A 12704-nucleotide genomic window follows, 5' to 3' on the forward strand; every position below is an offset into this window, starting at 1 on the left:
CTGCGGGGTTGGGTGGGGGGTGGGGGGGTCAACCAGCGACCCGCGCGAGGTGAAGCCCGGTGCCGCCTGCAAGCACCCGGCGGCGGGCGGGGGAGGCTGAGCAAGGAGCCTGGGTTTGAAGCTTAACAAATAGAAGCAAAAAAAGGCTCGAAGCAAGGGAAGTTTAGGCTAGATATCGGGGCAAAACTTTCTAGCTGGAAGGGCAGTGATGCACTGGAACAGGTGGCGCACTCTCCATCCTTGGAGACAAAGCCCTGGCTGGGATGATGTAGTCGGGGCTGGTCCCGCGTGGAGCAGGGGGGGGACTGGATGTGACTCCTGAGCTCCCTTCAGCCCTCCTTGTCTGTGATTCTAAAGTGGGAGCCACCAAAAACCACACAGATAGGATAAGACCCGCCAAAACCCATGCATGTAGGACAGGCCTGCTCCTGCTGCCGCGCGCGTGGGGATGTGCGGCTCAGGGCCAGCAGTTTTGTGCGAGCAGCAAACAAGACCGGTTCCCATCCCACAGTCCGACTGGCTTTTGGGTGGAGGGGGAAAATAGCTGGGTCGGCAACATTTGTAATGGGGGTTTTTTTTTCTCCTCCTGTTGGAATGTGCAAAACAACTGCTTAGGAGAGAAGACAACGGCGGGATAAAGAGCGGGGACGAAGGGGTCCAAAGATTAGCGCTGTTTAAAGAACATTTGTTCCCTGCGGATTCGAAAGGCTGATCCTGGATCATAAACCTCCTTGTGAGTTTGCAGAGAAGCAGCAAGCTGCACGCAGACATCCTGAGCCCCGCGCCGCTGCGCCGGCTGCTGTTTGCACCTGACTAGAGGGCTGGGAATCCAGGACAGTGGCCTTCACACCTCACTTCTGCCAGGCAAGAAGGGGCAATGCAGGGTATGGAGCGATGGAGAATGTAGGAGAGGGCGCAGGGCCCAACGTGCACACGGATGGGCTGCCTCTCCTTTGGCATTAGCGCTCTCCATCCCAGCTCCATCCATGCCCTTTCTGCTCCACTGACTTCAACACATCAGCAACCTGCTCCAGACCCGGTGGAAGTCAGCGGGACGCTTTCCCTCATCTTCCATGCGCTTTGGTTTAAGGTCCAGATTTCCGCTGACCCCTCACAGAGCTGAGCCCTGGTTCCCCTCTCAGGTCCATTGCAAAATTATTTGCATATCCTTCATCTACATGAGAGACCAGGGACTCACAAATCCCACAGAGGCATCTTTAACTGGGGCAGGATGGAGCCATAAATGTGCTTTCCTATGCTGCCTTTCTCTTGCATCCATTCCTTCTGGCCAGAGCTGAGCCTGTCTTCAACTTCCCAAGCACAAGAGCAGAACATTTACCCCATTCATCCTCCTGAACGCCTGTGAGGGTTAGTCCACCTTATACCGATGGGGAACGAAGATGCAGAGCATTAAGGGACTTGCCCACAGCCCCAGAGAGTGGGGATAGCACCCTCTGACTCCCACTCTCATTCCCAATAGTGAGACAGGTCGGTGCAAGGCACTGCAGATCCCACGGCGGCTCAGATTTGCTCCCCAGGGGACAGAGAGAAGGGTGCTTCGCTGTTCAGATGCACACAAGAGGCAAGACTGAGCCTAGCGGGGCAGAGCGCGTCTCCCCTTACCCGCATGAGGTCTCTGGCCTCAGACTAGCAGCAAATCTTCTGAAGCCTCCTTAGCTGACAGGGCCTCGGTGTTTCCCCAAGCCCGTATTAACCGCATTTCTGAACTGGCCCCTGCTCCCAGGCGACCCACGTGGGGAGGTGTTCCAGGGCAGGCTGTCTGGAATTTGGATGGGTCTCTCTGCTGCACGGTCTCCCAAACGGAGCTTGTTTATTCCTCCTCAAATTACAGAGCGCAGGACCGGGGATGCCAGATGAGAAGACACGCAAGGACGCCACGGCTGTTCGAGGTGGGCCGTGTGTGTTTGAACTGGCTGGACTGCGATGTTCCCAGCAGACCTTGAGAATGACTGCGATCAAAACACTACCACGTGCCCGGCTCTGCCAACGCCTCTCTGTCCTGTCCTGCAGCCCCTCTGTCCCCTTCCCCAGGGCTCTGCCTCAGCCCCGACCTGCACTGAGACTCCATCCGTGGGGTCCCACACAGCAGGGTGCTGCAATTCCCCTTCCACGCCAACCGGCAGCTGCTCCTGCTTTTCCAGCATTGGATCCTTCTCCACTCTGCCGATATCCCACAGCATCCTCCTCGCTCCAGCCCGAACCACATCCCCTGCTATTGTGTGTCCCAGCTCCATTCAGCAAGAGCTCCCAAATTCCCGGACCCCGCAATGGGCAATGGATGGACAGAACATCATACTCGGGGACCAACGGCGGTGCCAACCCTGCAGGCGGGGACCCTTCTACTAGAGATCAACTGACCAGGATCCTTTAGCCCTGGGTGACGACGGTCAACTCATCCCTAGGTTAGCGCAGGGATTTCTGGAAGTGCTTCCAAGGGGCTCCGCAAACAGCAGCTGCACTTCCCCCAGAGACAAACTTGGGCCACCGCTTCATTGGAAAAAATCAATGGGACAGCGCAGCGCCAAATTCTGCTCTCCGCTACCCCGGTGCATCCCCCACTGATCTCCAGCCCCGTGGATTTGAATAACAAACACTCGTCTCAATAAAAAAAAGGGAGCCCCAGACAGCAGTGCCGATAACAATCTGCTCCAGCCGCACCAGCCCCACATGGCAAAGTCCAGCGAGCAGAAGTCGCTGCACAAACAGGCTCGGGTTTTGCCTGGCAACAGCCTCCTCCGGCTCTAATCCAGAATTGCCAATTAAGTGCAAACGTCTTTGCACCTTCGCGGAGCCCTGCTTCCCTGGCAGCCAATGGACGGGCAGAGGGAGGGAGACGGCTGCATGTGGTTGGCAGAGGCCCAGCTTGCGCTTGCACGGAGCGCAACAAAGAGAAGAGAAAAAGCCCACGGCTTGAGGCCAAGGGACTGATCCGCCGCCCCCCATTAACTCTGGGGCAGATAGACCCCTGCGCACAGCACAGTGAGTGCACGGCTGTGGCTAGACCGATTCCTGTGCAAGAAGAGCCCCGTCCTGCCCTTGTGCATCCACTCTGCTCGGGTGCAGAACTGCAGAAGCACCTTTCACCTGCTTGCTTCTTTATTGCACGTGATTCGGGGGAAAGACACAAATTCCCCCAGCCGCTGGGGAAAGCGTGGCTGGTCTTATCATGCACCAGCAGCACAAACCACGGATCCAAACTCCCCATGGGCTTTGGATTCGATTCTGGAACCAGCTCCTGCCCCCGACTTTGCACCAGTCCCAGTCAGGACCTGTGAGCTCGCCCCTGGCCCTGGGAACGAGACTGGACCTCAAAGTCTAACTCAGTATCCCCTCCATCCTCCAGTACACAAGGCTCTTGGGCAAAGCAGTAACTCCCACCCCTGTTGTCATCTGTGCCCCGGCCAGGAGATGTGAAGTGCCATCAGCGCACTTGTTCCCGGCAAAAGAAACCTATGCAGACTCTTCTTTTAAGGAATTTTTGTGTGCGTGCCCCAGGTCAAATTCGCCAGATCAGGTCCAGATCCGTGTGAATCATTCAAGAACTCAACGTGGCCCTGCTACCGACAAGTATCCTCCACCCCAGCCTGGGGCTTCAGATACTTCCAAATCCCATTGCAGACTCATTTCTCCACTGGTGTAAATGTCCCTGTGAGGCGCAAGGCAGGGGAGACCCAGCCCTGCTTTCACCAGTGTGAATCCAGAGGCACTTCAGGCACCCCACACAGCACCTCCTACACCCCGAGCCAGCCTCCAAGCAGGAGGAAGGCCCATCATTAGCTCCCACTCTAACTCCCCCCACCCTCGCCCCCGCCCAAGGCAGGAGGCTGGGGCAGCTTCTCTGGGGTTTATCTGCCCCCGCACAGGGTCACAGGTCAGGGGACAAACGCCTCGCCAGGCTTGTGTGACCAGCTCCGCTGTCTGTCAGGAGCCCGGGAGCGACAGCTTGAGCAGCAGCTGGGGCTCGGAGGCTGCGGTAATTAGCACCTGGGCCGAGCGCGGGGGTCTCGTGCCTACGTGGAGACCGGACAAAGCCCGGAGCTAGTGGCGGCAGGGCAGGCTGAAGCCTGTCCCCCGAGCTGCTCGTCTTCTCCGCCTGGCTAACGAGAGCGGGCCTCTCTGATTATCTCTGCCCAGCCCCCTGGGCCTCCAGGGCTGTTGCCAGGGGTGGGGAAGAAAGCACTTTTTCCCTTGGACGGGCTGGCTCCCAAAGCCTCTCTCTCCTCCAAGCTGACACTACCCCATGTCACACCATCCCTCATGGCAAGCAGCCCAGACCCCCTGGCCCCCATCCTGCCCTCCCACCCCTCGCAGCGACCTCCCAGTCCAGCCAACAGCAGCGCGAGGAAAGATGCATGGCCTAGTGGTTACAGCATAGCCTACTGACTCTGCAACCAACTCGCTGGGGCAAGTCACTTGACTGATGAGCAACGGAAGAGGGGCCTCCTTCACGGAGGCGTGGTGCCCCAGGAGCAACCCGGGCAGTAGGGCTAGGAGGGACGTTTGAGGGCTCTCCAGTCCAGCTCCTGCTGTATAAACGGAGCCGGCTCCATCTTAAAACCACCCGCAGCGGATTCCTCCTGAAATCACACTGCTTCTCCCAACAAAATGCCCCGCAGATATTCAAGCCACACCGTCAGCTTGAAAACCAGCCATGCTTCTGTCCAGAAAGAGCTTGCCACAACTCGTGTCTGAGCTCTCTGGAATCCAGTCTGCCTGCCAAAGTTACAGTGCAAACAACGGCACGGATCTTTTTTTGTTTAAATAGCAACAGCAATTCACTCTTATAATAAAAGTGGTGTATTCTGTACTGCTCAAGACATCCAGACTGGAGGCCTTTCTGGAAGGCGCTTTAGCCAAATCCACGTGGCTGAGCCACACGGAGGGAATGGGGTTACGTTTTCTGGCTTCTATTACAGGAGAGGTCGGGGGCTTGCTTCAAAGCAACCTCCGTGGTGTTGAAGTTTTCAAGTGTGTAATAGGATGATTACTTAAAACTACTACAACCTCCCCAGTTAAACCAGTACAGCATGTACTGTCTGGGATGGGGATAAGCGATGCTGGTATTTAGCTGCCTCCATCTTTTACCAATGTAGATCGACAGATACAAGCCCCGAGGGCTGTCACATCCAAGCACAGCGGATGTGGCACAAAACACTCATACTGACCATGCAATGTACAGTAACTCCTCCCTGGGCAGCGGGAAGCACCCTGGAGGGCTCCTTTCTCCAGTCACTTGCCTATTTCCTCTCATCTGGATTCAGCTGCAAGGATGCTGCTATCCTTTCGCACAGGGGGAGGAGGTTTCTGAGCAAGGTCACAGAGAGCTGTGACCTGGATGGTCTGCTGAGCATCGTGCCTGTGAGCCAGCTTGAAGGGACTGACCCATCAGAGGGTTTCTTTTTTCCCCGCTGTTGCCTGCCCCTTGCTGCTAGCTAGCACTGGAGCAGCCGCTGCACCTGCTCTGCAGAGCAACCTGGTGATGCAGGGACCAAAGGCCATCCCTTACCCAGCACACGGCACCCAGCTCAGAGCTCACCAGTGCTCTGGGAGAGGCGGCGGGCTCTATCCTCCCATCTACAGGGCTCTCCCAGCTGCAGGGAGTGTCCCCATGGGGGGATACAGTACAAAGCCAGGGAGGGCAAAGAGCATCTGATACCAGGGCAGCAGATTTCTCCACCACTTCCCACAGACATTTAGGCAGCCACCGGCCGGAGGACTGGCCAGCTGGAGCCTCAGGGGTGAATCAGCCCTTCATCTTCCCAAGCAGATAAGCGGAGTCATGCAGAGGTCAGTGGTTGTGCAGGAGACAGCCCTACACCACCAGGCCCATGTCAAGGTCTCAGCCGAGCAGGGAGTTGGTCCCGTGTCCTCAGCCAACGCCAGCCTCCCTGCTCCCCTGTGCATCTGGCTGTGTGCTGATGCTGGGCCGCACTGAGCCCAGTGCCTATGCTGGGGGAGCGGGGAGGGGCTGTCTTCCCTGAGAAAGCCTAAAGCAACACCACATCTTTTGCTTCCCACTGTGCAAAGACCATGAGCAATGGAAAGAGGACGGGGAGAAAGGATCCCAGCTCCCCTGCAACCAGCTGCACCCACTTTGGGGCTGGTCCCAGGGCTGTGCAAGCTGCGATCTCGGGGTATGGGGGCTGCCCTGGGGTACGGGAGCTCTGTGCCCTGTGAGCCAGGGAGCGATGCCCGGTTCCAGCAGGACACCAGGGGTTTTCCTGGTACAAAGGACTGCACAAAACCATCCCGCTGCAGCACGACAGCTGTTGTGACTGCTGACGTCCGTACAGGTGCCCGACCCGGGCTCTCTGGGCTCCACTGGGCCACGAGCTGCACAGACCCCTGGGGAGAGACAGGCTGTCCTGCACAGACACGGCAGGCTGTGTATAGGAGGGGAAACTGAGGAAGCGACTTGCCTAAGGACACCCAGCGGGGTAGCGGCCATGCCAGGAGCAGAACCAGGGGGCTGTACGTGTGCAGTGATGTTCGTAAGAGCTGCAATCATGCTGCTGACGTGTGCTTGCAACTCAGCTGGTGCCCAGAGCTGCCTGGCCACCTTACCTGGAGAGCCTGCAGCAGCTGGGAGCACTTCTCTTGGGTCTCTCCAAAGGGGCAGCTCTGGGAGAGCCGGAGTAGCAGCAGCAATGTCCGGTGGAGGCCCGGGGACTCCTCCGTCTCCCCCTGGGACGGGCCAGTGCTGGGGATGCCGCTCAGCAGCTCCCGCCCCAGCGCATCCATCGTTTCTTCTCTGGTCCTCTCGCCTCTACTGTACAACCCCACCCATCTCCCAGGATCCAGGCCCCTGGGAGCCACAGCTCCCTGCTCTCCTGCTGGCAGAGCACTGGGCACAGGGGTGCCACCATCCGCAGCTTCCCCGTGGTCCATCATTGCAGCACAGCCACGGGGAAGTCACAGGGGTCTCGTCTGGGCCCAGGCTTGGAGGCTGCCTTCCCCCCAGTCAGCCGGCGCTGGTTTCCCGGTTGCTTCACAGGGAGTTTCCAAAGCTGCAGGCCTATTCAGGGCACGGTCCGGCCGCCCCTGGCTCAGTCCCAAGGCGAGCTCCTGCCTCTCAGCCAGCCAGTTTGGTGCTCTGCAAAGCAAACAGACGGACAAGTCAGGCCAGGCCTGGGCAGGCTGAGAAAGCATCCCAAGCTGATGCAACGTGATCACCCCGAGAAAGCAGCCCTAGCTGATGCAACCAGATTGCCCGGCCGTCGGGTAGCACAACCAGCACCACGGCACAGGTAAACGGAGCCCAGAGCCAAGCTGGACATTTTGGGAGACATAGTCCTCTGTGCTGCCAGCCCCGCGGCCTGCAGGACTTCCGAGGAGGGGGCCACACCGTCCACATGTAACCTCCCCCCAGCCCCATAGATGCCCCATCTCAGAGGATCCCTGTTTTTCATTAGTTATGACCTCCTAGCGTGATGTTGTAACCAAAAGCCCCGTCGGTACAGGGGGAAAGCAGGGAGCAGAAGGCAGGGGGTGTCACCTGGGTGCAGGGCCTTGGGGAGACCGAGCTGGTCCAGGTCTGGCGCCTGCCATTTGGGGCAGGGCACTGAGAACATGCCAAGGGGGGCAGGACAGGCCCTGCCGGCAGGAGAAAGAGCCCTGCAGCGAGAGACATGCCAGCTTCATGCAAAAGGAGCCTGAGAGAGGAGTGAGCATCATGCATGGTGTAATACTCGCCTAGAGCCGGCACAGGGCTCGGTGGGGGCCAGCAAGGATTCCAGCACTCCCAGGCAGGACTCGCTTCCTTCCTGCCCCCTCCTCTGCCAGCCTCTATCGGAGACAACAACGCAATATCCGAGCGAGACGACAGCCTCGCCCAAGTGGAAAAGACAGCTCCACCTCTCGGTGGAGGTACAGACGCTGGCAGCCTGTGCTTTCACAGGGAAATCATATTTTAAATGGGCCGGGTTTGTATCTTTGGTGCATCTCTTTTGCAGCATGTTGCACTGCTCACGCTGCGCTTGGAAATGCTCGTTTAATCCCGAGTCACAGGGAAGAGTTTCTTCCTCCCGAGTCCCTGACATCATCTGCAGCGTTTAGGAGGTCCCCGGTCAAATACTGACCTGGCCCGATCCTGTTCAGCTTCTGCGACTGGAAAGGATCGTGGCACGTGCTGCTATGGCTGCCACACAGTGCGGGGCACCCGAGCCGAGGAAACATTCATCACGGTGTCATTTTGCCACCGGCTCGCTTGTCCAAAGCCTATCCCCTTTATTGCAAATCAATAGGAAGCAGCTGAAAGGAACAAATATGGGATGAAGCTTTCACTGCCTCAGCTCTCTTTGGTGACAAAGCCTTGGGGATTAAGACCCCAACTGCGGGTTAGCTTGCTCTCACACTGAGAAAGCTTTAAAAACATTAGCTTTATATACATATATATATATGGGCGATCCCACAATCTTCTCCATCTCCACCGTGAAACTAAAAGCCCCCGTTTGGACTCTCAGAGCTGTGTACTTGGTGCTCCTAAGAAACCAGCAAGGATGGAAATATCCATCCGTGAGATTTGATACCTGGGAGATTTTAACAGCCGAGCAGCTCCACGTATTCAGGGTAGCGTTGTGCACAGCACGCGCTCGTTTTATTTTAGGTAGAAGACCTTGGTTAAAACGCCGGGATGCCTATGCCGCAGTGCAGGGCAGAGACACACAAGCTGGCTTTCAGTGAGCCAGCTTGGGTCCTGGAAGGAGTGTAGAAGTAGCAGCATGAAACTCAGCTAGAAGCAGGGGAAGTCAGTCCCTGTTGAGCCCCAAGATTATTTCCAGTACCGGCGCTAACCTCGTTTTATTGTACGCTGCACTGCAGTCTGCAGGATAGACACGTGCATCTCTCTCAAAAGCGTAGGGTCCTCCGAAAAGGCACGAAAACACACACACACACACATCCACAAAGGACCCCAGAACTCACGGACAGACTTGATGATCTAAAACCATCTTTCACAACCTTTTTGGGTGGGTGACACTTCAAAGCTAGACATCTTCATGGCCTTTCTTCCCTTTTCTATGTAATGAAAACAATGCAAGCATGATGAGCTGCTATAAGGCAACCCCAGCCTCTGCATTTGACTTCACAAACAAGGGAGATTTCAGCCGGCCCCAAGTTATCCTGGCACCTGTGTTTGCTTTGCACTAACATTTCTCAATCGCAACCCCCTCGCCTGCCTGATGACGAGACTCCTCCTCCCCCATTTGCAGAGAGGTTGTGACCCAGTGGTTGCAAAACACCTTCAGAGGTGCCAAGGGTGTTTTGACCTTCCCGTTCAGGCTATAGAACTTGCTCTTCAAAAGCAGCAGGAGCCAAGCCCCATGCTTTCCTAATCAGACAGAACATCACCTGCTGCTTCTCTGGACTTGGCCATCAAGGGAAGAATGAGCGGCATGTCGGCAGCAGATACCTGTGCTCAAGATTGCTCCGAGCTGAAATGTGAATGTAATTTTTGGGATGGCTTGTCTGCAATGTGAAATGCCCCTTATTCCAAAACCCTATCGACTCCCCATACAGCACGCTTGTCACCTATCCTACACCCGAGACAGCCGAGAAGAGGGTTAAGTTCTGTTCCCAATTTGTCCATCATTTACATGATGCAAACTGAAATAATAATCGACAAGGCACAATCAGGCCTTGCTTTTGGCTAAATCTTCTTCCTTCCTCTTCGACGCCTCGTTACAAGCTCACCCTGTTTGGAAAGCATTTGATCCGCTTCAACGTTATTCCCACCAAGCTTATTTCTGTGCGGCACAGATGGTTGTGGCCACTGAATTACTCACAGCCTGTCCTGTATCTGAACCGAGCCGCACAGGAAAACTTCAGCAGCACCATCTACCACCGGAACGGGCAGCTCTGGCAGAATCAAAGCGCGCTGTGAAATTAAGTTGCTGAGCTGGAATTTTGCTTCAGAAGAAAACTGGGAACAAACCGCAGTTCTGATAATGTCAAGAGCCTTCATTTTGGAATCAATGTTTGCAGTTTCAGTTGTGCAATTATTTTTAAATAATTGTGTGTCAGATTATAAATTATAATGCAAAGTCAAATCAAAACACATCCACCCAAATGGAGGTTTGGTTTGACTTTAACTTCATGTTTGGGAGTTTCTTTCCTATGCAGAATGAAGCCACGTTTCAAAATCCATCATCACATGGATTTATGTCCTCTCCAGCTCAAGTCTGCATCCTCCCCCACCACTGCAAAGTAGGGCACTGTTATTTCCCCATGGTACAAATGGGGAACTGAGGCTCAGCCTCATTAATTGACTTGCCCTGGGCTGACGATGGTCTAAATGCTTCCAGAATCATCCCGCTTCTCTTGCAGCCGTGATGTCCGGAGCTGCCTAGGAGGGTGAGATGCACAGTTTCCATTAATCTCAATGCCCCTTTTGCACCCACATCCCCTAGAAGCTTTGAACACGCCACCCTCTATTTCTCCCCTCAGCTGTCTCCTGTTGAATTGCAGTAGATTTGACATGCTCTGGACAAGCATCACATTGGCAAATAGTGCCAGCTGGGTCCTGAAGGATGGTATCTCTTTTACTCACCCGATGGACGCAGTAATGCCAGCAGCAAGGCAAACGCGTCTCTCCATGAGGCCTCAGACCTGAGCTGGAAGTGGCTCCCAGAAAAGGGAAGGGGAGTTCTCCCTCTTTTGCCCTTTGCCATATGGTATATTTTGTGAGAACGGACACGTGTTGCCAGTAGCTGGAGGGGCGAGTGGTCTTGTAACAGATACTTCTCCATCAGGAGCCCCACACTGACTTGTGTACAGACCACCAACCAGAGAGGACACGGGCACCGTGCAGGGTCACTACTGCCCCAGGTCTGAATCTGAATCAACAATGCAGAAGCAGGAGGCACATCATGCTACCAAACTCTTCTCCCTAGCCAGGGGCACCCGGTTCCCCTAATGGCCCTAATTTTTCAAAGCACCCGATATCTCTTTTGGCTTTAAAGGAGCAGCTGCAATTGTGCTAACTAGTGTCAAAGCTCCAAGTGCATTAGGCACCTCTGAGCTACAGGATAATCTCATGCATCATCCTTGCCCAGCTTATGATGCTGCTAGAGCCTTAAAAGATGGAAATGTTGAACTACAGTTTGTTAGAAGTCAAAAGTTACCCGTGGCTTCACGGAGATATAGATGAGGGCTCGGGATACCCACCTGAGTTTCCAGCAGTGCTCGGCGTGACGGACCTGCGGCTACTTGGCAATAATTGGTGAACGCGGCGTGTTGACCTGGTTATCAGGAAGTTTGCTATATGAATATGTTTGTTTAGCTAAGGATTGCTCCAGATAAGTCAATGCTTCAGCCAACGCCAGCAAGCCGGGCAGGGACAATGGGAGAGCCGTGGGCTTGGAGGACGAGCTGACCAGACTAGTTTATCCAGCAGGTGCAAAGCCAAGAACCGACAAGAACAAAAGGATATCAGCCAGATTAAATGGGAATGACTCCTCCTTTCCAGCAGTTGTTGGGAGCCGAGGCAAGGCGGGGGACCTTCACTTTTGGCAAGATAGATCTGAACGGAGCCTGTGTGCCGTGCCTTTGGCAGGGACCTGGGAAGGAAGATCTAATAGCGAGAAGTTAAGACATAAAAATAATGTGCGCTGCACAGTGCATTTCACTATCATTGGAGATGTTTTCGCACTAGCTGCTTGCCGGTTTGCAGAAGGAAGCCTGGACCAGTAACTAATTTGCATCTATAAGGGACAAATCTACCAGCAGGTAAAGCCAAGGGCTTCTAGTCAGGTGGAGTTTCATTTTTAGGCAGTCCATGGGTGGGAATTTCTGCTCCACCAGAACTAGCAGCACAAGCCCCTTGGAGAGTCTCAGTCTGTTTTGGAGTCTCTAGACCAGAGGGAGCTCAGTAGATATTAGGGCAACAGAGAAGTCAAGGGGCCAGCTTTCGACTCCCAACTCTGCCACTGACTCCCTGTACGTGCCCTTAGGCGAATCCACGCACCCAGCTGTTTCTCAACCTGCTGTAAAGCAGGGAAAGCCTGGGGGCAAGCCAGGATAAAATGAGGCTTGCGCAGCACTGGGTAGAGATAAAGCCCCATATAAATGCTAAGGAGTATTCATGTATTCTTGTTTTCTTCCCTTTGTGTCAGCCTCCTCGTGGAACCGCCCAACAGTTAGTCCCTGTTGATAAAGCACCTTATCTCACCCCAGCTTAAAGAAGTCAGCTACTTCGGAGGGCTGGAGTCCAGCAAAACCAGATGTGGCCATCTTGATTACTTCTCAGGTGACAAACAAGTCGAAATCAACCCCTCCAAGCCTTCTCTATGCACGGAATAAAGAAATAAACACAGCTCCAAGTCGGCCTTGAAAGACGCCGTAGAGAAAATAAGAACGTACATGCATTCCTTACAGCGAGGTTGGTGAAACGGGTCCCTGTACATAATTAATGACCTCTCTGCTGGGGTCAGCAGTTGTGCTGACAAGTGTGTCTAGAGCAAGGGCATCAGACTGACCTGGGGCATTCAGGGACAAGCCACCTCCAGGCTTGGGCAGGGTAGCAGCTTACACTCCTTTATAATTCACAAGGTCATGTTACTCTCTCTTTTCATATGAACTACAGGAAAAAATGCTGAAAGATAAAGGCTGGTGGAAAAAGTTCTGTCCAAATTTGGAGGTTTTGGAACAGAAAACTGGGTATTTGACTAACACCTTTATCCCAATGC

At 54.7% G+C, this 12704-nt stretch overlaps 1 protein-coding gene across 2 annotated transcripts in view; it reads right to left on the reverse strand.

Annotated features, from left to right (window-relative positions):
• SESN2 (sestrin 2) overlaps positions 1–7102 on the reverse strand; it is a 23271-nt gene extending 16169 nt beyond the window's left edge. Inside the window, exon 1 of one of the 2 annotated variants that reach the window (XM_014517781.2) lies at positions 6586–7102. In XM_014517781.2, the coding sequence (XP_014373267.1) occupies positions 6586–6912 (327 nt within the window). In that variant the 5' untranslated portion in view covers positions 6913–7102. The remainder of the gene's footprint in view (positions 1–6585) is intronic. The other variant, XM_014517780.2, reaches the window with a different exon arrangement.
• Between the last annotated feature and the right edge of the window lie 5602 nt (positions 7103–12704).

Source organism: Alligator sinensis, unplaced genomic scaffold (assembly GCF_000455745.1).
Source record: "Alligator sinensis unplaced genomic scaffold, ASM45574v1 scaffold337_1, whole genome shotgun sequence".
NCBI lineage: Eukaryota > Metazoa > Chordata > Crocodylia > Alligatoridae > Alligator > Alligator sinensis.